Source organism: Saccopteryx leptura, chromosome 2 (genome assembly GCF_036850995.1).
Source record: "Saccopteryx leptura isolate mSacLep1 chromosome 2, mSacLep1_pri_phased_curated, whole genome shotgun sequence".
Classification (NCBI taxonomy): domain Eukaryota; kingdom Metazoa; phylum Chordata; class Mammalia; order Chiroptera; family Emballonuridae; genus Saccopteryx; species Saccopteryx leptura.
In genome coordinates this window covers 135,037,560-135,063,784 of record NC_089504.1, presented here as the reverse complement: position 1 = coordinate 135,063,784, position 26,225 = coordinate 135,037,560, and the positions used below count along the sequence as shown (strand labels likewise).

Sequence of the window (26,225 nt, the reverse complement as noted above, 5' to 3'; positions counted from 1 at the left end):
ACAGAAGAAGCGCCCATTTGCTTCTCCACGCCCCCTCCTTCCTCTCTGTCTCTCTCTTCCCCTTCCGCAGCCAAGGCTCCATTGGAGCAAAGATGGCCCCGGCGCTGGAGATGGCTCCTTGGCCTCTGCCCCAGGCGCTAGAGTGGCTCTGGTCGCGGCAGAGCGATGCCCCAGAGGGGCAGAGCATCGCCCCCTGGTGGGCAGAGCGTCGCCCCCTGGTGGGCGTGCCGGGTGGATCCCGGTCGGGCGCATGCGGGAATCTGTCTGACTGTCTCTCCCTGTTTCCAGCTTCAGAAAAAAAAAAAAAGAATGAGTTAAGTGCTATTGGCCGTGAGGTCAATAGTAATGAATCAACAACATATATTAAATAAAGTAACTGTAACTGAAACACACTAAAACAAGTTATATATTAATCAGTTGATGAAAGTGTCAAGACCAGAGGCTCTTAAGAACCTAACCTTCTGCCTGACCAGGCAGTGGTGCAGTGGATAGAGCGTCGGACTGGGATGCAGAGGACCCAGGTTCGAGACCCCGAGGTCGCCAGCTTGAGCACAGGCCCATCTGGTTGGAGCAAAAAAGCCCACCAGCTTGAACCCAAGGTCACTGGCTCCAGCAAGGGGTTACTAGGTCTGCTGAGGGCCGGCGGTCAAGGCACATATGAAAAAGCAATCAATGAACAACTAAGGTGTCGCGATGTGTAACGAAAAACTAGTGATTGATGCTTCTCATCTCCTTCCGTTCCTGTCTGTCTGTCCCTGTCTATCCCTCTCTCTGACTCATTCTCTGTCACTGTAAAAAAATAAACAAATAAATAAAAATAAAATAAAATTAAAAAAAAGAACCTAACCCTCTATTCCCTCTAAGAGCCACGGTTCAGTATTCACTAATTCAGGGTGTGCAGTAAGGATGTATAAAACATAATCACTGTGAACAATGGGAATTGACTGGGTTAGAATGAAAGTTCCAGGAGAGAGAGAGAGAGAGAGAAGATGAAGAAATTTGAGAACTTAAACTGAAAAACTTAGCTGAAAAGGGCCATCAGAGGGAGGTCCCTTCTCCAACATTAAAGAAAAGAAATATCACACAGTTGTCCCTGTCCATTTTTTCTTTTCCTTTTTTGCTCAATCCCTCCACCCTCCTCACCCAGTCACAGGAATCTCTCTCTATTTTGTTGTGCACCTAAAACCTGTATAATTTTGTTAACCACTTTCACCCTAATAAATTCAATAAAAAGGGAGAAAAGGAAAAGAAATAACAAGGAAAAGACAAGTCTGACAATATAAAATTTTTAAATTCAGTGTTGTTGCAGCCGTAGCCTCAGTTGTTCTCATCCCCCAGGATGCATGCTCTCTGGTAATGCATTTTAATGCTGGCTCTGGACATGGTCATGAGATCTACTTGGGTCAATGGGTTGTGAGCAAACATGATGCAGGCAGAAACTCAAAATGTGCTTGCACACTAGAGCTTGTCCTTTTAATATTCTTGGAATCCTTCCCAGCCACCACAAGAACATATTCAAACTAGCCTATTAGATAATGAGAGACATGTGGCCTGTTTACCCTGTCAACCCAGCCAACAACCAGACAACCACTACACATGTAAATGTGGCCAATCCTGATGTATCTCCCCCAGCCTTTCCAATCAACTGACTGCAGATACGTGAGACAGCCCAACTGAAATTAGCTGAATCTGCCCTAGATTAGTAGAACCCGCTATTCATATGCTCATGAACAGCAATAAATGTTTACTACTTTACTAGTTTTGAGGTCAAGTTATTCACAGTTCCAAATTGATACATGTATAAATAAAATTAATGACAAGTTAAGATGGCAAGTAAACTATAACATGTTATTTTCCTCTTCTAATATCTAATTAGATTTGTTTTCAAATATAGTATAATTTAGTTTAGAAAACTAGCAGTACAGTTACTTTGGAATAACACACATCATGGCTCTGCTCTCCTCACTCTTCAATAACCCCACTGGGGACGTCCTGAGAACTCTCACTAATATTCTCAAATAGTAATAGCTCCAATCTTTATTAACTTTTACAAGTTAATAGAACTCACTTTATAGAACACATTTTCTGAATGAAAAGTCAAAACAAATAGTCTGAACAAAGATATTTTTCCTCATTTGTTAATTCACTCCTAAGAAAGGTAATAATATACAAGTATACAAAAACTGTGTTTTTAAATCATTATTAAAAATAGACATTCTGGAAAATGCAGGATAAAATTCACCACCATACTTTAAAGTCATATTTTCCTTCTAATTATTTAGGAGGGTTTCTTTTGATTCCCCTCCATGTTTTCAATTTATTTCTTAAAATATTACCTGTAAAAACCAGAAAAGTCATTTTTCAAATGCTCAAGAGATGTTAAATGTGTCTTACTTAACTCAAGCTAATATATCATCATCATCTTACAATGTGGAAATTTCATTTACTGATTATTTTTGTGATTTCCTGGAGGAATAAGTTTCACCTGGTTTGACTATATCTCTGTTAATATTTCATTTGCAGTATTTGTACGGTTTAATTATACATTTTGTATCAGTAATTTCCTAAGAATAAACAAATCACAATGAATCTCTTCTGAATAAATATAAACTTATATAAGTTTTTATAAATTTTAATAAAACATTCAATTACATTAAGTGTTTTCTAAGTGTGAAAGAAATCACTTCTTTAAGGAAGAACTGGGCCTAAAGGAAAGTCCCACCTAAACTAATGCCTTCCTGTCGAAGTTATCACACACTGACTTGTCTTATATATAGAATTTTATCTTCAATTTTAGATTTTAATAATTGGTACTGGTTCTTACACATTTTTACATACTTCATAACCCATTCCTAGAATTCTTCAATTGGTAAGAATTCACTTCTTTTCAAGCCCTAAGAAATCTGTTCCCAAAACAGCACACTTCAAAGGGCACAGTTTCTAATAATGATCTTGAGAGGCTTTACACTGATGAAAACTTTTAACTTCTGATTTAACAGAATGAACATTTGGTCCTACTTTTTAACTCTCTTATACTTATTAAATAAGTGTATCAGGGCAGATATAATTATACAAAAACAGTGAGCTGTCTCCTAGTTCAGGGTAAAGAACTATGACACACAAAGCAATCTTTCCAAAAATAGGCTAAGTTATAACTATCATCTTCATCAAGTTCTAGGCTTCAAAACAAAGGGGGAAATTATATTTCAAAATCTGTTGTATTCCCACAGTGCTTTAAAAATGATTTTCCAAAATGGTTTATGGCAAAAACTATAAGACCATCACCATTTTCATAGAATGCAAAGCTTCTGCTTTTCTTTTGTCCTGTAATTTTAGCCCAGTCTGACTTTTTTTCCTCACATGAACCTCTGTCAGGAGGACGCTGTGTTGGCTGCAAATAACCAGCGCTTGATATTCATCCTAGAGATTACTGACAACTCAGAAACCACAAGCATGGAGTTAAGACAGTATTTAAGCATGCCTCTGGGTTTAGAAAGCAGTGTTTGCCTGTAGTTTATCAGCTTTTATATGACCAAGGTGAAATAAATATAAGGAGAAATCTACAAATGACTGTCTTAGATTCAGAATATTTCCTGACCTTTTTGAATAAATTTTAAAACCATCAGATCACAGCTTTGACAGATGCCTCTGAGCTGGATACTTAGTTGAAAACACAAGAAATAAAGTCTAATCTGGGAGCATGAACTGTTTTTGCTGAAATAAAAAAATAAAAAAAGAATAGACTAAACTCAATTTTATGATCCTTAGTAGTGATGACTAATATTCTCTTTTCAAGACTCTCTCCCATGACTAAGTTGTTTTTGTTTTTGTTTTAAAAAGCAAAACTTTGAAGTATAGGAAGTGGTAGTAGCTAAATACCTATAACCCGTCGGATTGTAATAAGCTCCACAAAAGTAATAACCTTGGCTGTCTTAGTCACCAGTCTACTATAACAACTAGCAATGTGTCCATAAAAGCACTATGTTCAATTTTTTTAGCAAGTATCTTAATGTTAGGCAAATGTTCTTAATACTGTCTGATAATTTATACTATCTTTATACACTTTCTATAACTTTCATTTGGTGACTAATTACTGATTCAGCTCTTACAGAGTTGAAAAGTGTACCAAGCATATGTGGATTTAATGATATAAAATAAAATACATTTAGAAACATGCAATGAGATTTATAAAACATTAAAAAAATTAGTTATGGACTATCTATTTGGGTTTAAATCCTGTTTGTCCATATTTGTGCCAGGGATGCAAAAGGAAGAATTTAGTCGGAATGGAATAAATGCCACAATACTATAAACAAGTACTCTAAAAGGAATAAAAATGAAAGAAAAGTCAACCAAAGGGCACTATAATATCCAACCCAAACACCTTGCTTTAGTAATACTTTCATAAAAATTATTGGCTCTTAAAGTCCAACACTAAACTGAATCATTATTTGCATAACAGGGAACTGATTCACAATTTAACTTGCTTTCTTCAGTATTATTTCAGGAAGAATTCTTTATTTTCCATTCAATGCCATATGCAGAGTCCAGGTATGAAAAATGCATTTTTATTTTGGAAAAGATCAATTTTATGAGGTTAATGGAAGTAAATGGAAACAATTTTCTCCCAAACACTGTCATTTATCATTTCTTTTCCATTGTTTGAAGCTTATCATTTGCCTCTACCTTCAAGACATGAACTGAAAGACAATTTCTCATTTTAAGCATCCATTTTCAATAAAATTATCTTATAACTGAGTGGATTTAAGAGGAAGATAAAGAACATACTGCATATGGAATTCCAGATAAGGAATTCCACAATAGAGGAGTAAAGAAACTCCAACAACTTAACATCTCTTGATTTTATATTTAATGCTTTCAGAAAAAAAAATACTAATACTTCTTGTTTAGTCACTGTCATATGGAAAATGTGATTTCGTTCCCCGTTCCCATAAAATGAATAAGAGGACATGAGTATGGGTAAAGGAAAAGTATTTTACCTCACACTACATCTTTCACTCACTATAACTATCCTGCTTTTAAACACAAGCCTTCCACCCAAATACTAAGGCCTCATTACTATAAATTCTACTCAACTTCTATGCAACTTCCACTAAAGTAGTAAGCTTTACTTAACAAATCATAATGTCCTTTCTGTAATAGCAATCTAAAAATACAACCTAAAGCTCATTTTTAATATTTCAAAGTAACTATAAATATATATATATATACTGCTCACAAAAATTATTTTAAATAATTTTAAAATGAATATGAAGCAATAAAAAAATATTTGCTGCTTTTTTTTTTTTTTTCCAGGGACAGAGAGAGAGTCAGAGAGAGGGACAGACAGGAACGGAGAGAGATGAGAAGCATCAATCATCAGTTTTTCACTGCGACACCTTAGTTGTTCATTGATTGCTTTCTCATATGTGCCTACACCATGGGCCTTCAGCAGATCGAGTAACCACTTGTTGGAACCAGCGACCCTGGGTCCAAGTTGGTGAGCTTTGCTCAAACCAGATGAGCCCATGCTCAAGCTGGCGACCTCGGGGTCTTGAACCTGGGTCCTCTGCATCCCAGTCCACCGCTTTCCTGGGTCCTCTGCATCCCAGTTCGACGCTCTATCCACTGCACCACCGCCTGGTCAAGCTGCTTTTTTTTTTATTATTACTAAACAAGAACACCAGCCTGACCAGGTGGTGGCACAGTGGATAGAGCAGGGGTCCCCGTCCCCAAACTACGGCCTGCGGGCTGCATGCGCCCCCGAGGCCATTTATCAAGCCCCTGACGCACTTCTGGAAGAGGCACCTCTTTCATTGGTGGTCAGTACTATACTGTATGTGGTGGTGCCACAAAGCGCGCTGTCGCTCACGTACAGTACTTCTGGTGACGCAGGACGCACGTGTCACAGCTCCAGAAGCACGTCATATCACTTGTTACGGCTAGCAGTGACAAATATGGAACCAGACATCGACCATCTCATTAGCCAAAAGCAGGCCCATAGTTACAACTGAAATACTGGTCAGTTTGTTGATTTAAATTTACTTGTTCTTTATTTTAAATATTGTATTTGTTCCCATTTTGTTGTTTTTTACTTTAAAATAATATATGTGCAGTATGCATAGGGATTTGTTCATAGTTTTTTATAGTCCGGCCCTCCAACGGTCTGAGGGACAGTGAACTTGCCCCCTGTGTAAAACGTTTGGGGACCCCTGGGATAGAGCATCAGACTGGGATGTGAAGGACCCAGGTTCAAAACCCTGAGGTCACCAGCTTGAGTGCAGGCTCATCTGGTTTGAGCAAGGCTCACCAGCTTGAGCCCAAGGTTGCTGGCTTGAGCAAGGGGTCACTCAGTCTGCCGTAGCCCCCCAGTCAAGGCACATGTGAAAAAACAATCAATGAACAACTAAGGTGCTACAACGAAGAAATGATGCTTCTCATCTCTCTCCCTTCCTGTCTGTCTGTACCTATCTGTCCATCTCTCTGTCTCTGTCTCTGTTACAGAAAAAAAACAAGAACATCAGAAAAGCAAATGACAAGTCAAAGAAAGCTGTTTGATTATGCAAATGAGATGCAAAACCAACTTTTATTTCACTGGTAAAAATGCACTATACAAAAGGCTGAAAGTACTGGAGTATCTGCAAGTTCCCTGATCCCCTAATTTTTGTGAGCAGTGTATTTGATTTATTGATATTTTCAACTTAATTAATTTTTTTAAATTAATTTGACTTTCCTGATCCTGATTTTGTTCAAATTATAGAGACACTCAAAACTTTTGTGAAAAGAAATAAATTGCAAATAAGTAAATATAAAAACTACAGTAAAAAATTTTTTCTCACCAAAAATGAACAACCAAATCTACAAACAGCTGAAATAGAAATCTGAGTTGAAATGTAGTTTCTCTAGATAATAATATAAGGTGAATAGAACTACCTTTATTCATTTTTTCTGTATTCTTTGAGTCATAGCAATAGAAAAGTCAATTAAATTCGTGATGCCTTTGAAAGGCATTAAAATTCTAAAGTAAAATTACAGTATTCAAATTAGCAGAGTTTCTCTATAGTATCAAAAATATATGATACAAGGGCATACTCTGAATTCTACATACAATAAAATGTTTTACTTATCAGCTCTTACTTCTTAAAAAAAACTAGCTGTGAGATTTCCTATAAATACATTGGAAATGTAAAATTGTCTTAGAAAATGCTTGAAAACTCACTATAACATTTAATCTGCTAAAGGTCTACAAAAGATGTATTACATAAGAAATATCCAAAATGGTCCATGAAGTCAATCTTGCTTAAACAATGAATGCCAGTCGGTCACAGCCACGCCGCCCAACTGTAGAAGAGTAAAGATGGACTTCAGGTTCACTTCTAAGCAGAATATAAGCATCATGTTTGTAATGGCACAGAGAAAGAAACAAAACAGAGCCACCGGAGGGGAAAATACAGACTGCCGCAAAAATATTTTAGATTAAAAGAGCTTAAAGGAAGAGTATGGTGAGCCATGTTGGAGTCCCCCATATAGGAAAAGAACATTACTACTGCTGACCAGGTTTCATTTGCAAAAAGAACATACATTCTATCAAAAAGACAGTGGATATCTTTCCTGTAGAACATAAAGTCTGTTTTTTCTTACAGTAGTTCTTACTGTGGTATACCTTTTCAACACAATTTGATTACATCTATACATTTTTTAAATGTAAAATTGAGCATACTTTACAAAGTGATTTTCCCTACATAAAAGTCAAAGTTATGAAGCTGTGCCCCATCCCTGCCCCTCCCTGAGGTGCCATGGTTTCCTACATTTCCCCTCCTCTCATTCTGCTCAGCACACTAGGCTTCCAGGAGTTCCTGCTTCAGAGCGTTGTCACTGGCAGTGCTCTAGTCCTAAAATTTCTCCCCCTCCCCAACTTCCAGTCACTGCTCAAAGGTCACCTTTTAAATGAAACCTTGACTACTGCATTTAAAATTGTGATCCACCTCTTCCCACCCTCAGTGCTCTCAATTCCCTTATTCTGCTCAATTATTCATCACTTCTTCACTTTTTACCTTGTGGTTACATTATTTTATGTTTGTTAAATGCCCTCTCCATACACTATAAAACGTAACCAAGAGCAGAGATTGGCTCCTGCTGTTGTCTGTTCATTAATTATCTCAAGCATTCAAGTATCCAAACAGTAAGTGGAATATAGATATTCCATGGATGAATAAACACATGAACATGGTTATTTATCAACCAATTTAGGGAAAAAATATACATTCAAGTCGCATTGTAAGTCATCTTTTTCTTTCATAAGAAAATCACAGGTTAAGATACCTATTCATTTTAATAATGCTGCCACTGTTTTTACTATTTGTACATAATTAATTACTTTTTTTTTACTATTTATCTCATATCTTTCTTTTTTTATATATATCTTTCTTCAAACAATAAAAAACATTTCAGAACTGCTATCTTACAACTGAAGCTACTAGATACAACTGGTTCTTTTCTGAGTAATGCAGTATACTATGAATGAAGATTAATTCTTCTATTACATTACAGTGAACAGTACAATTCTATGTGTGCTTTAAAGTTTTTGAATGCTTCATTATCATGCTTCCAGATGACATTCATTCTTACATGACAATAGATTATGTACTTAATATTACCCACTATATTCTGTGCTAAACACAGAAAATAATACCAAAGAAATAAAGACACTATCTCAAACCTAACGGTTCTTACAGTTTGATAAAAACTTAAGATACTGAACAAGTAATAAAAATAACAGGAGCAAACATTTATATAGTGTGTGTGCGCCAGGCACTCTTCTTAAACACATCAGAATATGAACTCATTTAATCTTCACAATAACGCAAAGAGGCCCTGGCCGGTTGGCTCAGCGGTAGAGCGTCGGCCTAGCGTGCGGAGGACCCGGGTTCGATTCCCGGCCAGGGCACACTGGAGAAGCGCCCATTTGCTTCTCCACCCCTCCGCCGCGCTTTCCTCTCTGTCTCTCTCTTCCCCTCCCGCAGCCAAGGCTCCATTGGAGCAAAGATGGCCCGGGCGCTGGGCATGGCTCTGTGGCCTCTGCCTCAGGCGCTAGAGTGGCTCCGGTCGCAATATGGCGACGCCCAGGATGGGCAGAGCATCGCCCCCTGGGGGGCAGAGCACCGCCCCTGGTGGGCGTGCCGGGTGGATCCCGGTCGGGCGCATGCGGGAGTCTGTCTGACTGTCTCTCCCTGTTTCCAGCTTCAGAAAAATGAAAAAAAAAAATAAAATAAAATAACGCAAAGAGAGTTGTATCATAATTACAACTCCTATTTTACAAGTACAGAAAATTAGATTTTGTAAGACATTTTGAAAGGCTGGCCTTACTCCTAAGGAACACAGACTGCCTTAAGAAAGATGATAACATGATCACCTCTAAAGAATTATTCTGGGTCAGCATGGATATTGAATTGGAGCAAGGCACACTGACATGAAGTGATTCAAGGGAAAGGTGACTGCTTCCTAAGCTAGGGTAATGGTGTTGCTGAGGAAAAAGTGCTAAGGATGTGAGATTGAAAAGAAGCAAGAGCATTTAATGGTTAAATGTAAGTAGAAATTATGTGTCCACCTCTGACAGTCCCTTACCTTACCAATTTTGTATCCCATTGTTATTATAAATTTGCTACTAGTAAATAAAGCAATCAATATTTTATGAATCATAACTTTAAAAAAAGGTTCACCATGAAAGTTTGTGAATAAAAGCCTAAAGAATTTCTCAAAGTTGAAAGCCAACCCATCCTAGACTCACTCCCAGCACTTATATTCTCAACATGTTCCTATCAAATATCTTTCAGTATCTTTCCATACTTTCCATCTTTATTTGTATTTCCCTACTTCATTAAGGTTCCATCAAACTTCCCTTGGACTAATGCATCTAGGTCTAACTCTCTCCTCATCTCCTTTCAATTCATTTTTATCAACAGCACAAAGTATCTTTCTAAAATGAAAGTAGGCTCAGTGTGACTCCATTACAAAACACTTTTTGACCGCTTCCAGCAACCTTTTTGGTCAGATTCAGCTCCTATAATTCCTTTTCCTCATATCCTATGCTAATGTACCAAACTAGATACTCTTACTATTGAAACTCAAGAACTGCCTATTTTTCAAACAGATCATGTTGTTTCATCACGGCAGGGCTTTGCACATGTCAATCCCTCTACAAGACCTCTTCCCCCCATTTGACTACCTGAGACAGACCTGCTCATCTTCTAACTCTAAATTCTAATGGCTTTTCCTCCTCTGTGATCTTCCATACCTTGTACACTAGCCCCATTCTAAACGTCACCAGACTGTATAGCAATTGCTTATATTTATTCTTTCATTCAATTCTCCAAAGAAATTACATGTTTCTAACTTCATTGTGTGACATAGTTTCTGAAAGAGTATATATATTCTATTTTGTTGCCCTAAATTTAGGCACAAAATTGATAGTACGTTTAGGTGTTAAAGGGCTTTAAAACCTTCCAAACTGAAAGCTAGAGAATGCTTACCAAAAATCTAATTCTAATTAAGGAGTATATCATTTTAACTGAAACAAACAAAAACTCTTTAAGTTTTTAGGAACAAGTTAACAATCAATGTCCAGAAGCTATAAGAAGAAAACTATAAAACTCAATTGAGGAATATTTTAAGAATGTGGAATAAATGAAGAAAGACAGCTGCTAACTAGAAAGATGAAATATGAGGATTAAGGTTAATTTTCTACATATGAAGCTAATAATTTAACAAAATTTCTATTAAAATCCCAATAGGATTTTTAAAAATTATTATGTTTAATGATTTGAAAATTGAACTGGACAATTAATAGGAAAGATTAGCAAAAAAAATAAGTATAGCCCTTATAGCAAAATACTCAATAAGTAATTATAACAATGGAGTTGTATTGTTACAGGAATGGACAGACACATATCAACAGAAATAAATAGTAACATAAAAAAAAATCAAACATATCGCCTGACCAGGCAATGGTGCAGTCAATAGAGCATCAGACAGGGATGCAGAGGACCCAGGTTCGAAACCCTGAGGTCGCTGGCTTGAGTGTGGGCTCACCAGCTTGAGTACAGGGTGGCTGGCTCAAGCATGGGATCATATACATGATCCCATGGTTGCTGGCTTGGTCCCAAGGTTGCTGGCTTGAGCAAGGGGTCACTCGCTCTGCTGTAGCCCCTCGCCCCATAAAGGCATATATGGAGAAGCAATTACTGAAAAACTAAGGTGCAGCAAGGAAGAATTGATACTTCTCATCTCTTTCCCTTCCTGTCTGTCTGTTCCTATTTTTCTCTCTCTCTGATTGTCAAAAAAAATCAAACATACCAAGAAAATAAAATTAAAAGAGCAAGAGATACATTTTACTTCTCTAATTAGCTAATATTAAAAAGACTGGTAATACCTAGTGTAGGCTAGGATATGATAAAACAGGAACTCTCATTTATTTCCTGGTGAAAGCATAAATTTGTATAATATTCTAGAAGACAAATTGATAGTATTGTCTAAAAGTTGTTATCTTTAAGGTGTGAAATTATCGGCAAGTTTCACAAAGTTACAGATTCCTACAATATCTGAATGTTTTACTAAATTATATTGCTTAAAAATTGTTTTAAGAAAAAGAGCAGGCCCTAGCCAGTTTGCTCAGAGGATAGAGCATTGGCCTGGCATGTGGATGTTCCAGGTTTTATTCCCCGTCAGGGCACAAAAGAGAAGCAACCATCTGTTTCCCTCCCTCTCCCTCTCCCCCTCCTCTACTTCTTCCCCTCCTGCTGCCAGTGGCTCAATTGGTTCAAGTGTTGGTCCCGGGTGCTGAGAATAGCTTGGTTGGTCCCAACCTATCAGCCTCAGGTACTAAAAATAGCTCAGTACCCGAGCATCAGCTCCAGATGGGGGTTGCAAGGTGGAACCCAGTCAGGGCACATGCAGGAGTCTGTCTCCCCTCCTCTCACTTAAAAAAAAAGAAAAAGAGTAGAAGAAAATGTATTAGACAGAAGAAATAATAAAGAAGGCATAGTAGTTATATTTAGACACATTTTTTATAAATGTATACACAGAATAAGTAACTCTCTATGAAGCATGTTACTTGGAAAAACTAAACCCAACAGAGATTTCAAAAACCATGTGGGGAACAAGTTAGAAATGATAGGGGGAAAGATCTCATGAAACTAATAGCAAAAGAGAGGTCAATGATTTTGAAAATGTGTGAGGTCCCTGGTTAAGCAGAAGCAGGATTGGACCTGTTGCCACTTTTATAAATTCCTGCACAGTAAAGAGATTAGTTTTTCCATGAAGGCTTCCTTTTTCAGATTCTGCACATTTCATGGCGCACTGTGATTTCAGATGCTGCTGTAACTTGTGAAACTCCCCAGCAGCTAGTCTGTAATTTTAGATGCAGATGGAGTAGGTAGTGTCTTTACATTTAATTTTCATTAATAAAATACTCTTTACTCAGTAGCTACAGATGAAATCAAGTTTAGTATTTTTTATGTTATTTAATAAGATACAAGGATAATATATGTCTTAGCATGAAAGACATTTTTCTTAATTCTTTTCTCACAAAACCTCCTTTAAAAACTATAACTTTCTTTAGCAGCTTTATAATAGGACTAAAAGTTATTTTACTTTTAGGTTTTTAAAAATAGAATCCAACTAAATTTTAGCATGAAAATGGATCACAAGAAACATTCAATAGATGATGAAAAGACCTATACTCTGCTCTGGCAGCCACGAAAAATTTTAAAGACTGGGAGGGTTAAAACAACAGAAACTTCTTTTCTCAGAGTTCCGAGGGCTAGAAAACCAGGAGACCAGGATGGGCAGTTTCTGGTGACACTCCCTTTCTGGCTCAAAGAAGATGGCCTTTTAGCTGTGTCCTCACATGGCAGGGGAAGGAGAGTGAGGGAGCTCTCTGGTATCTCTTCTTATAAGAGTGCTAACCACCTCAGGAAGGCCACATCCTCATGACCTCATTAAAACCTCATTATCTCTAAAAGGTCCCACCTCCAAATACCATCACAAGAGGGTGAGGGGTAGGAATTCACATATAATTTGGTCACGGGGCAAGGAGACACATTTAATCTAACACATGTGTGCAAAAACCACACATTCCAGTCAACCAACCAACCAATATTTTTTATGTGCCGGGTACTAAGAAGCTGATAATGCAATGAGTAAGACCAAAAAATGTCTTCCTCCAGGAACTTACATTCTGGGGGAAAAGAAAGAATAGTCAAACAATAAATACATAAACAAGAAGCTGCTAATTACTTTGAAGACAACAGAGAATGGGTGGTGTGGGGGGAGAAGGGAGTCTATAAGCCAGAGAAATTAGAAAAAAGCTGTCTCAGAAAGTGGTCTTTCAGTTGAGTTAAATCAGGAAGACGAAGGAGGAATGAACAAGCTAAAGTAATCACTCCATTCTCAGAAAGCATTTAGTCTACATAATCATCTTTGCCAAGTTTCAATTCAGAGTTAGGTCACTATTCTCTACATTGTAAAAGGGTTTTAGATAGTAAATTCCTTGCCTATTCCTTCAAAATCACAATATCATTCCTCCTTCATATAGAATATAAACACACACGCTTCTGAACAAGTAAACATTCAAAGAAGAAGGGAGAGTTGAACTCTTCAAAGCAACTACTATCTATCGACACATAACGAATATCCATTACGTCACCTCTTCCCACATTAAATGTTCCTACCTGAGAAAAATCCAACATAAAAATCCATCAAATATACAGAAAACATAAGACCCTGGGAACCACCTAACCCTGCCCCAAAATTTCTCTTATTTTTAGGCCTTCGGTATATCTTCTCCTTGATCATCCATTACTGGCTACTGTGAGTGCCAATACATCCTTTCTCTTTTACTTTGTACTCAACTCTCTGCTTGAGTAAAGGCTCCAAGACTTACCTACCAAATAAAGTACATAAATCTTAGAACAATTTGCTTCAAACCAGTCATTTCATTTACTGCTGAGGTCTGTGGCTTTGTTCTAGAATGGTTGAGGTCAGAGTTTGCCCTCAGATAAGTAGGGAAATACAGTAAATACATCCCTTGAGACTGTAAACTAGAGTATTCAGAAATAACAGGTTTCCTCACCACTGTTTGAGAATGAGGCTTAGCCACATTGTAAGTCCATGTCTTCCCATTTTTTGGCAATACCATTATGCGCACACACACACACACACACACACACACACACAAAATCTATCACTAAGCGTTTAGTGGGTACAAAAAGATCTGTGTGCATTCTAAGAATTCTCCTTGGATGATTTTCAAAATAAGCTAAAATGCCCTCCCCTAAAAAGAGAAATATACTTACAAATATCCCAATCACACGTAGAATGACTATAGATAAACGTTAAAATTATATTTTTACCAAATTATATGCTTCTGTAAAGACAATTTTAAACTTATTTAAATGTATAAGATAAGTGCAAGATCAAACTCAATGTTATAGAGCAAGGGTCCCCAAACTATGGCCCGCAGGCCGCATGCAGCCCCCGGAGGCCATTTATCTGCCCCCCCCCCCCCCCCGCCGCACTTCCGGAAGGGGCACCTCTTTCATTGGTGGTGAGAGGCGTGCTCACATACAGTACTACTTCCGGTGACGCAAAACGCACGCGTCATGGCTCCAGAAGCACGTCATATCACTTGTTATGGCTAGCAGTGACAAATATGGAACCGGACATTGCCCATCTCATTAACCAAAAGCAGGCCCATAGTTCCCATTGAAATACTGGTCAGTTTGTTGATTTAAATTTACTTGTTCTTTATTTTAAATATTGTATTTGTTCCCGTTTTGTTTTTTTACTGTAAAATAAGATATGTGCAGTGTGCATAGGGATTTGTTCATAGTTTTATTTATAGTCTGGCCCTCCAACGGTCTGAGGGACAGTGAACTGGCCCCCTGTGTAAAAAGTTTGGGGACCCATGTTATAGAGTAAGTGTCATAAAGACAATTCTATAGCATTTCTAAAATGTATTTATATAAATCTTTGCAGTGCATAAAACACAAGTGATCTTGTACTTTATAATTTTCAAAGAAATTAAAACTATGAAATTAGCCTTGAATCGCTCACAATTAAAAATAAGTGAAAAAAATTTAAGACTCAGTCAAAATATAGAAGTATTACACTGTTGCTGAAGAGATTATATGCAGAAACACATTATGAGAAACTTAGGTACCTAAATTTAAAGTAAACTCTTATTCTATTTTTTTGGTATTAATATATAGTTTTCTGCAGAAAACCTTTTTAATGAGACTAGTTAATTTAAGTTGAGGAACTAATTTCTAAATTTAAAAACAAAAAAATACTATTTTCTATTTACTAGAATACTTAAAGTTTTGTTTAAAGTAGTCACAATAATTAACTAGAAATGATTTATAAACATTTTACATTTCTAAATAAACTAACAAATTCTAAATATGTTGAAAGGTATTTGGGACACAAAAACTCATTATACATACTGAATCAAATATAAGATGCTTTTTTTTATCCCATTTTAATTTTCTGAAATTATGGTGTCTTGAAATATATATTTAATGCTACCTTTTCTGTCCCTTCAAAATTGATTATTAAATTGATGGCATTTCCTGGCCAGTTGGCTCAGCAGTAAAGCATCAGATTGGTGCGTAGAAGTCCCAGGTTTGATTCCTGGCCAGGACACATAGGAGAAGTGACCATCTGTTCTCCACTCTCCCTTCTCTTCCCCTCCCACAGCCATGACTAGAATGAACAAGTTGGCCCTGGGCACTGAGGACTAAGGATGGCTTCATGGCCTCGCCTGAGGTGCTAAAATAGCTTGGTTGCTAATCAACAAAAGAGGCCTCAGATGGGCAGAACATAAGCCCCAGATGGCAAGCAAGGGTGGGGGGTGTTGCTAGGTAGAGCCCAGTCAAGACACATGCAAGACTCTGTCTCTCTACTTCCCTGCCTCTTACTTGATTAAAAAAAAATTCATGGAGTATCTTTAAAAATTTATGTCACCTTAGATTTGAGAAGGTACTAGCAAAATGTTAATTATTGCATGAGAGCAAAAACATTGTAACAACAGCCAATTAGTCTATAGAACTGAAGATAGTGGTCTTCTAAGGACTTTGAAATAGTTCAGTTTCATTTTAACAAATGAAAGAACAACCTGATTTTCTGAAATGTTAGAAAATAAATTTTTAAAAATCACATAATGCCTTTGAAATATGAACAAACATGAATTTCAAAAAGTTATACCTATATTTTCAATTCTCAAAAATGTCCCCCTGCCCTGGCCGGTTGGCTCAGTGGTAGAGCGTCGGCCTGGCATGCAGAGGTCCCAGGTTTGATTCCCGGCCAGGGCACATAGGAGAAGCGCCCATCTGCTTCTCCACCCCTCCCCCTCTCCTTCCTCTCTGTCTCTCTCTTCCCCTCCCACAGCCAAGGCTCCATTGGAGCAAAGATGGCCCGGGCGCTGGGGATGGCTCCTTGGCCTCTGCCCCAGGCGCTAGAGTGGCTCTGGTCGGGACAGAGCGACGCCCCGGAGCGGCAGAGCATCGCCCCAGATGGGCAGAGCGTCGCCCCCTGATGGGCGTGCCGGGTGGATCCCGGTCGGGCGCATGCGGGAGTCTGTCTGACTGTCTCTCCCCGTTCCTAGCTTCAGAAAAATACAAAAAAATAAAATAAAAAATAAAAAATGTCCCCAATACGTGTCACTTTTTGAGACTAAAAGATTTATTTTCTCGTTACTATTGTTATTTAATAACAAATTATTCAATTTTTAAAGTATATATTTTTCCCATTGGTTAGAAAAGTACCAGAGAAATTACTTGTTTCTTTTAAAAACTGTTTATCTGGATAATAAAAGTGGAAGAGTACTTTCTTAAAATGCTTATAATTTTATCATTGTTTAAACTATATCCAACAAACTAGTATTTTTATAAACAAGAAATTGGGTTGTTTTATTGTATAAATATATATAATTTTTATTTTCTAAAAATGATCCACATTTTATTTTTTATTAAATTTTTTATTTATTGATTTGAGAGAAAGCAGAGGGGAAGGGAGTGAGAGAGAGGCAGAAACACTGATCTGTTCCTGTATGTGCCCTGACCCAGGACTGAACCAGCAACCTTTGCATACAGGGACAACACTCTAACCAACCGAGCCATCTGGCCAGAGCAAAATGGTCCTCATTTTTTAAAATAAAAGTTCCTAGCAGCTAAATTAGGAAAATATTGCTAACCATAAAGTTGGGGAATAAAAATGGTGAATGAGGAGAAATAGTAAAAAAATTGAAGTGTTTATTCTCAAGATAATTAATTACTGGGTAAAGGGAGAGGGAATGACTTAGGTCTGTTCTTATTAGGAACATCAGTCTTGGAGTGGGTGATATGAACCTGCAGATATAGGTAAAATGGTACAAACAAAAGTCATGTGTTACAAAACAAATAATCAAATATATGTAGTAGCCCCATAGATATGCTTGTAAATACCCTCTCTCTCTCCTCAAATTAGTTTTTTAAATTGTTATTTTCACTTAAAAATGAGCATTAAAGCATGCAAAGTTCAGTGATCCTCAGGTAAGTGTAATATAACTTTCTGTAAAATTAAAAATGAAAACAAAAAAATAAAGCATTATTATTCCAAAGTAGTTTTGTATTCTCCATTTTCTTCTTCATTTTAATAATTCTCATAGGTACCTACAAGTACCAAACAATAGTATACGAAAATGAATAAAATACGTTCTTTTCACTCAAATTTTATTAAGTAAGATTAAGGCTTCCAACTCCCTACAATGTACTACTAATTCATAAAGAGATAATATCCTCAGTGAAAGCATATATTTAACTCTTACCATCACAGATAATTCCCTTTAATAATAATTAGCAGTGAGAGGATACTGGGACTATGGCAACAGTGATGGGATAGTTTTATCTCTCAAAATTCCCTCATCAAAAACATACAGAGCACCTAAGAAAAACAGAACCAACAAATCATACTCAATATACATCACAAAATAAACATTTTTAACTCTATACTTACACTGCAAAGCAAGCTAAAAGATAATAGGAAAGTGAAATAGTACATTAAAAAACAACAAAAATCATAATTAGATAAACAATAGATGTGAGAAATTCAGAAAAGAATTATAACACAATAAACCATTTAAAAAATGACTAAACTAAAAAGAACATAAGATCGAGTAAACTAAATTAAAAATGCCTGAGAAAAATAGAATAAAAGGTAAAACATGTTTTAGATAAAAAAGAAATGGATATGAAAATGTTTCAAGAGTAAAGGCAAAGATGCAATACAAAGACTATCGAAAACACATCAAATAAGAGATACCAAAAGGGGAAAAAGAACACAGGAAGGAAGTAAAACAAGCATGAAAAGTATAATTTAGGAATATACCCCAAGAACACCATAGAACTGTTCCAGAAGGAGAAATGCACCCCCATGTTTATGGCAGCATTGTTCACAATAGCGAAGATCTGGAAACCGCCCAAGTGTCCATCAAGGACGAGTGGATTAAAAAGCTTTGGTACATATATACTATGGAATACTACTCAGCCATTAGAAATGATGACATCGGATCATTTACAATAACATGGATGGACCTTGATAACATTATACGGAGTGAAATAAGTAAATCAGAAAAAACTAAGAACTATATGAACCCATACATAGATGGGACATAAAAATGAGACTCAGAGACATGGACAAGAATGTGATGGTAACAGGGGGAGGGGTGAAGGGGTGGGGAGGGGGCGAGGAAGAAGAGGGAGGGGGTAGGGGGAGGGGAGGGGCACAAAGAAAACCAGATAGAAGGTGACGGAAGACAATTTGACTTTGGGTGAGGGGTATGCAGCATAATCAAATGTCAAAATAATCTGGAGACGTTTTCTCAGAACATATGTACCCCTGATTTATCAATGTCACTGCATTAAAATTAATAAAAATAAGATTTTTTTAAAAAAAGATTTTTGTAGAGAAACCCCCCCAAAAAAGTATAATGTAATAAACACTCCTTGAAATTTTTTTAAAAGAACTCAAACTATGTATATATACTGCTCACAAAAATTAAGGGATATTTTATAGCTTCATATTCATTTTGAAATATCCCCTAATTTTTGTGAGCAGTATATATTAAAGAACACCTCGATAGGAAAATCAAGCCTGAATGAGAAATACCAGAACATATTCCAATAAAATTATTTTAAAGAACAAGCAATTGGAAGAATTAGATTAAAATTACTCCTTGACAACAATACTTTATAGTAGGAGAAAATGGAATAATAGAATCTGATATAAAGAAAAGAAGAATAAAGAATCCCTTAATTAGCCACTATGAAAAGGCCACCAAGAAATATTCTTAAATAAGAAGGGTGGATGAGGGGAAAATTTTTTAAATAAATAATAAAAGTGTATTTATTACACTTCCACCTGTATAGAAAAGAGGAAAGGGGAGTGAATGAGTGAGTGAGTTCTAGCTGGCTTTTGTATGCACGATAAAACAGTGAGGAAGGATAAAAACAAAGCAAAGGGACTAGGAGACAGACCTACAGCACAGGATGAGGGGAGCCTTTCCTTATACACCTTTCTCAAGATGTATGCTTTTGATGTTTGAACCTCTTGAACACATTACTTAACTGGTGTGGGATAGTACTTGAGAATTATAAAAACATAATTTTTTTAAAATTTCCCTGGAGATTCTAATGTGAGCCAGACTGAGTACTACTGCTTTAAAATTTAAAGGAACACAAATCAATGAAGCAAAACAAATAAAATGAAGAAATTAGGTAAAACTACTATATAAAACTATCACAAATTTTTAAATGTATTACTTTGACCTAGAGTTTTATTTAAGAAATGTACTACTGACATAAAGTACAATACCCTCAAAATATTGCTCATTTTATATAGTCTATCACTTTATTTTGAATAAACTTTAGAATATATAAAACTATTGTTTCAATGTTTCTTGTTCTAATAGAGTTTGACAAAGAGTTCTTCCAAGTATTAGTATTTAAATTGGATTTTATAATTCAATTCATTTTGGACCATAACACCCCCCATAATGACTATCCTCTGACAGGTGTTGTGAAGAGGAGAAATTTCCTAACAACTGAAATTTATTCATTTCCCAATACCTAATCAAATATAAAATATATTGTTAAATGAAAGGCATATAAGACCAACCAAACCATAAGCTCTTTCTTTTCATTTTTTCCTCTTCTTCAGAATGTTAAGCATTCTTAAACATAGATAGCTGGATAATCAAACAGGATGTCTTCAATTTATGCTTAATTTACATTTCCTTCACCATTCTCTACTTCTAAATAAGACAGCAACTACAATTTGAGTTACCCATGCAGAATTGGTTAATTCCTCCCTGACCAGCAGTCTCTGGCCAACGGACCAACAATGCAATACTTGACTAGTCTTCACATTGAAAAGTACACAAATATACTGAGAACAGTATCTATTCATATTTAAGATGCATTCTCTCTTCAAGCTTTATGAAAAGTCCTTTAAATAGCTATCTCTGACAAATACACATGACTCACTTTCGTCCTCTGGTTAGCCCACACACCCTGGACAGAACAGGAAAGGAGAGGTGAGCACACCCCCATTGTACTACAGAGTTCACAGTTTTCTTTATTTCCTTCTGTTAAGGGCACATTTACAGACCTCCACCTATCTTGCTAATTAGACCATATCACATAAAATCACACTGCTGGAATTCCCTGTAATAGTTAATGTTGTTTTAAGAAAAAGTTTGTTTAAAGGTTTTACAAACATCCCATTTATTAATTACCCTTTCTCTGGTGAGACTAAAATCTTGGCAAAGGCACACCCAACACTAGCCTAACAAAGGGAGATTAATTTATAAAATTGAAAATGCAAGCCCTATATTTTGATGTCACATGAAAATACTCGGATTTTTTATGATGTTGAATAGATCTAAATTGTACACATTTTACACAATAAGCATATTCTTACAAACATATAAGCATACAAATAAGAAGGAGAACCGTTTCTCACTAATACAGTCCTGCAGTACTATCTTTCTGTATTCCTACAGGTTCTGTTTATTTAGGACACCACAGAGAAGCAAGCACCAATATATAATCCCCTTCATCAAAATAGCAAACTCTTTTTCTATTTTATTAAGTTCCACAAGTATTTAGAAAACCTATATGTTACATACACTTTAATATAAAAAAATATGGATTGCCATACTATACAGAAAATATATAATAAATATACTTTCAAATACGTGAGGAATGACTGGCAAACCATAAATTCAAGCAAGAAATTTTATATTCACTATTTAAAAACTCACTTTTGCTAATATTTTATCCTATATATATTTAGCATACAGAAGCCTCCTTTGATACTCACAAATTTAATCACAATTATTCCACAGAAATTATTAGACTGAACTTTGTACCACTTTGAAAACAGGGCTATATTTTCAGAAAGATAGAGATTTCAGGGAAGCAGTCAAATAGTGAGCCCAAGATTTTCTAAATTTTTGGGAAAAAAATTTTTCCAGAAAGCCTAACACACATGCCTGTGTATACATAAACTAGGTAAATATAAAGCAGATACAGTTATGGGTTATTTCCCAAGTTGTTATCCATAATTTTATCTTCCTCTCTTCTATCTACAATGACTCCATGAGTTAGTTACTCAAACAGTGTTCCTTAAAAAAATTACTCAAACTTGTTTTAAATTAATCTATCTTAATATTTAAATTAACTTTCTGCTGTAGATATTTAAATTAACTTTCTGCTGTAGATACAAGAGTATTTAAATTATTAAATGCTCCTCGCTATTCCACTTCCAGACTATGGTGAAGTAGATGCAGTCCTCCCAATATTTATCAATAAGTACAACTAAATGGCCTGGACATTATGTTTAAAACAAATGTCAGAAGATTCCAGAAGAGAGTAGAAAAGCAGACTACCCCAGGACCTGAGGACAGAAGGAATGACACAGTGGTAAGGTCTGTAAATTTTCGCTTAGCCCCATAGAATGGGATGGCCAGCAACCAGGAAATACCACTGAGCACAAACAAAAGCATCCCTAAGAAATGCCTCCCTCTGCAGCCAAAGGACCATGAAAAAAGGCAGAACAGGAAACTATTCAATGTCACTTCATTAAATTTTCTAAATAAAATTATAAAAAATAATAATCAATATCCCCAAAATACATATTTTGGGGTGGTAAACTCTGCTTCCTCTCAACAGCAACAATAACATCAAACCGAAATTAAAAAAAGAAAACTTTTAAATAATAAACACCTTATCACAGCCATACCCCATGGAAAAACATAACCCCACATCCAGTACTTTGAGCAAAGGCCAGAGTGCTAAGCCTGGACTTCCACCCTCACCCAGTTACAAAGAGTCCTGAGGTGGTAACAGAAAATTCGTGTGGTTTGGCGGTGGTATGAAGACTTGCATCCCCAGCCAGAGGGAAGGAGGCTCGATTTCCCCCTCCTTTCTATGTCAGAAGCAGCTGAATAGGGAGCCAGAACTTTGACAACCCTTCAGAAGTAACAAGGCCTCCCGGCCCACGGTGCTAGTACAAGCACATGGGGAATAGCTACGAAGCACCTCTCCTCCGCCAAACCAGAGTGGTGCCCACCCAGGCCTACGTGGGGCCTGAAATACACTTTCTCTCAGGAGTAAGGAGGCACCCCTTCGGCCCTGGGTGTCACAGGTGGCTGAGTGGGAAATCTGCAATATCACCCCACATCTGACATTAATCAAGTGACATCCACCCTTCTCCAATCTGTACAATATCAGAGGAGGCCTGTTAAAAGACAAGATTTAAACAAGATACAAGGTGTTGTACAAAACACCCCAAATGTGTAGGATATAACTAAGAACCACTAATCATATTGAAACAAATACTGACCGCTATTTTCATTTTTGCTTTTTTATAAATAAAAGCTAAAATCCTCTTTAGAAAACAGGTACTAATGTAGATCTTTCATAAAAGCAAGCGGCTTACTGCATACTTTCAAAAAGCAGGTTTCCTGTATAAACTAAACAGGAGGCTTGCCTTTGAGTTCTATTTGGCTATGAGACCTCCTAGCTTATTCTTCTATCACTTCTTTGGCCAAGGTGATAAAATACTCCATAAGTTAATTTACTCTTAATCACATTGTATAAAAAAGGGAGAAGCCCTTCTTGGTGCTGAAGTAAAATCATCTGGAAGATGATTTTCTTTGGTAAGTACTGTTTCCTGTAAAAGGAAGATCTTTTAAAATTGAACATTAGTTTTGAGGACTCAAGTTGTAACTCCTAAATTATCACCATTAAGCAGTAAGATAATGATAGTGCCACTTGGCATTTATATAGGACTGTACTGCAAAAATCTTAAGTGCTGTATGGTCAGGTCCTAGATGGTTTCTCCGGTATGTTACTGTTCCCACTAATAGACTGAGAAACTAAATTTGCAAAGGTACAGTATATGTAAAACTATAGGGCCCAGAATAAGTTCCTCAGCATAGACATAAGAAAACACAACGTTTTGTCAATATTCAGTTTTTTGTTTTTGTTTTTGTGACAGGGGCAGAGAGAGACAGAGAGAGGGACAGATAGGAATGGACAGACAGGAAGGGAGAGAGATGAGAAGCATCAATTCTTCCTTGCAGCACCTTAGTTGTTCATTGATTGCTTTCTCATATGTGCCTTGACCGTGGGGCTCCAGCAGACCGAGTGACTCCTTACTCAAGCCAGCAACCTTGGGCTCAAGCTGGTGAACCTTGCTCAAACCAGATGAGCCTGCGCTCAAGCTGGTGACCTCGGGGTTTCGAACCTGGGTCCTCCGTGTCCCAGTCCGACGCTCTATCTCCTGCGCCACCACTTGGTCAGGCAGTATTCAGTTTTGTGCCTTCTAATATGCACCTAAATTCCAAGTATGGGGCAGGTAAACATGGCTGTACACAATGTAATTAGCCCTTGGTGAACAGGGTGTGCATAATGTTAGTTCACGGTCATCCAAAAATATATATTAATTAAGCCCACATTACATGTCTGGTATTGCTCTAGGCACTAGAAAGGAAAGTTCCTAATTTCATGGAGCTAACACTCTGGTGAGGGAAAAACAAAAAAAAAATCAAAATAATAGGTGGAAATAAGTGAAGAGGGACAGAAAAGCAAAGAAAAGGGACAAGGAAATGTGGAGCGTGTCCACAGCTCTCATTTCCCACAGCATCTGGTCAGGAAACCTCCCCAGGAGCTGGCATCGGAAGGTTCATGGAAACTTACTAAAATGCAATTTCCAAAAATGTAACTCATATAAATATAATTTGAATATGCATCCAAAATTTATTCTCATTTATTAATAAATAAATCACAAGTTAAGACTGGCTCAAAGTGTATTTAAAGATATATATATATATTTACATAATTTAAAGAACAAATTGTTTCAAAGAAATGTGCTAGGTTAAGAGACAAAATTTGTCTTAAACACTCTTATAGGGTTATCTTTTTTTAACAGACAGAAATTATTTACATTGCCTCTAGGAAAAGGAAATAATTAGCATGGAACATCAATAAACTATGTGGCAAAGTACATTCTCCAAAATAATCCTTGGGTAGGTCTCTAACAATGTCCCCACAGACATTGAAAGAACACACTGCTCAACCTTTTCCTTACTTTCATGTTTTGCACAATTTTTAACAGAGCCATGTAGACATCTGAGGAAGGGCTTTCCAGGCAGAAAGACTGTCACTAAATGATCCACCATTTCCCTCCATGCACCACTCCAACAACCAAGGAATGTCCTCCTAGGCCAAACTCACACATTCACCTGGACCTTATTATGAAGTCTGGTGCAAGGAAATAACTGGAAGTAAAATGAAAAATCTGGAGAAGCCAGAAGATTTACACTGTAAAGAGAATGAGAATTGAGGCTGGAAAGTGATTTGATTTACATTTTTAAAAACACTACCCTACCTGCTGAGAGAAAGCCTCATTAAGAAGGAGAGCAAGAGCAGGAACTAGAAGATCACTTAGGAGACTATTAAAATGATCTAGGCAAATAAACAAACATGTTGTTCAGATGAGCAAGTGCAATGGAGGGAAAAAAAGCATAATCTGGGAATGTTGGTGGGGGATGTCGGCACTTTCTGGAAGGATCTCTGACAAGTTGACATCAGCATGAAGACCTGAATGATATAAACAAGAAATCATGCAGAAAATTAAGGGACTAGTGTTCCTGATATAGAGAGAAAGCAAATGAGGAGAAGAGGCAGGGAAAAGAAAGGGAGAAAGGATAAAAGAGAATACAGAGCCTTGAAAACCATTTTAAGAACTTGCTTGACTTTTAGTTTGGGTGAGATGAGAAGCCACTAAAGGTTTCAGAGCACAGACATGACATAATCAACTTCCAGGTATTAAACTGATCACTGTGGGTGTGAGGTGCAGAATGGTCTACAAGTAGGCTATGACAGAAGCATAAAGATTGGTTTGAAGAAACTTTAGTATTCCAAGGGAGAAACATAGATGGCCTAGAATGGGTTAGTAACAGTGACCATAATGATAAACAGTTGAAACCTGGATATTTTGAAGGTAGAGCCAACAGATTTTCCAGACAAAATAGACATACAATAAGTACAAAAATAATTATAAATGTGGGTTTCAGCCTTAGCAAATGGAAAGAAAGAGTTGCCATTTATTGAGATGGGGAAGAACAGAAAAAAATAAGTTTATTAAGGAAATCTGAGGAGGAAAATAAAAGATGACATTGATTACAATTTATGAAAAAAGGTTAAATATCACAATTTGGGGTTTATAGGATTCTAAACTCTTTTCAAATATCATCACAAATAAGAAAAATTAGAATGCCTAAATTTTATCCATCAGAAACAGAATATTTTCCACCAAACTGAGTTTCAAACAACTAACCCTCACAGCTTCTCTTAGATTCATACTTTTCAAAATGCCATTTATCAATAATTTTATCCATGTTGGTCAATATCTTAATGTTGATCATTCATTCATAACGTATTTTTGAAATTATATGACATGCTTCAGCAAACGGCATACAAATAAACTATAAACACACTCAGTTTACCTGGAGTTCTTCATATCTATCTTGGAAAGAAATGGCCTCTTGCTCTTTTTCTTTAAGGAAATCTTTTTCTAAGATACAATGCTTTTCTAGCAATGATTCCACATCCTGAAAGAGAAAT

At 36.7% G+C, this 26,225-nt stretch overlaps 1 protein-coding gene across 3 annotated transcripts in view; it reads right to left on the bottom strand.

Moving 5' to 3' along the window:
- Positions 1-26,225, bottom strand: part of CCDC91 (coiled-coil domain containing 91) — a 380,006-nt gene that overhangs the window by 218,407 nt on the left and 135,374 nt on the right. For all 3 annotated transcript variants that reach the window (XM_066368875.1, XM_066368874.1, XM_066368876.1), the window contains one exon: positions 26,108-26,212. In XM_066368875.1, coding sequence (XP_066224972.1) covers positions 26,108-26,212 — 105 coding nt within the window. The remainder of the gene's footprint in view (positions 1-26,107; positions 26,213-26,225) is intronic.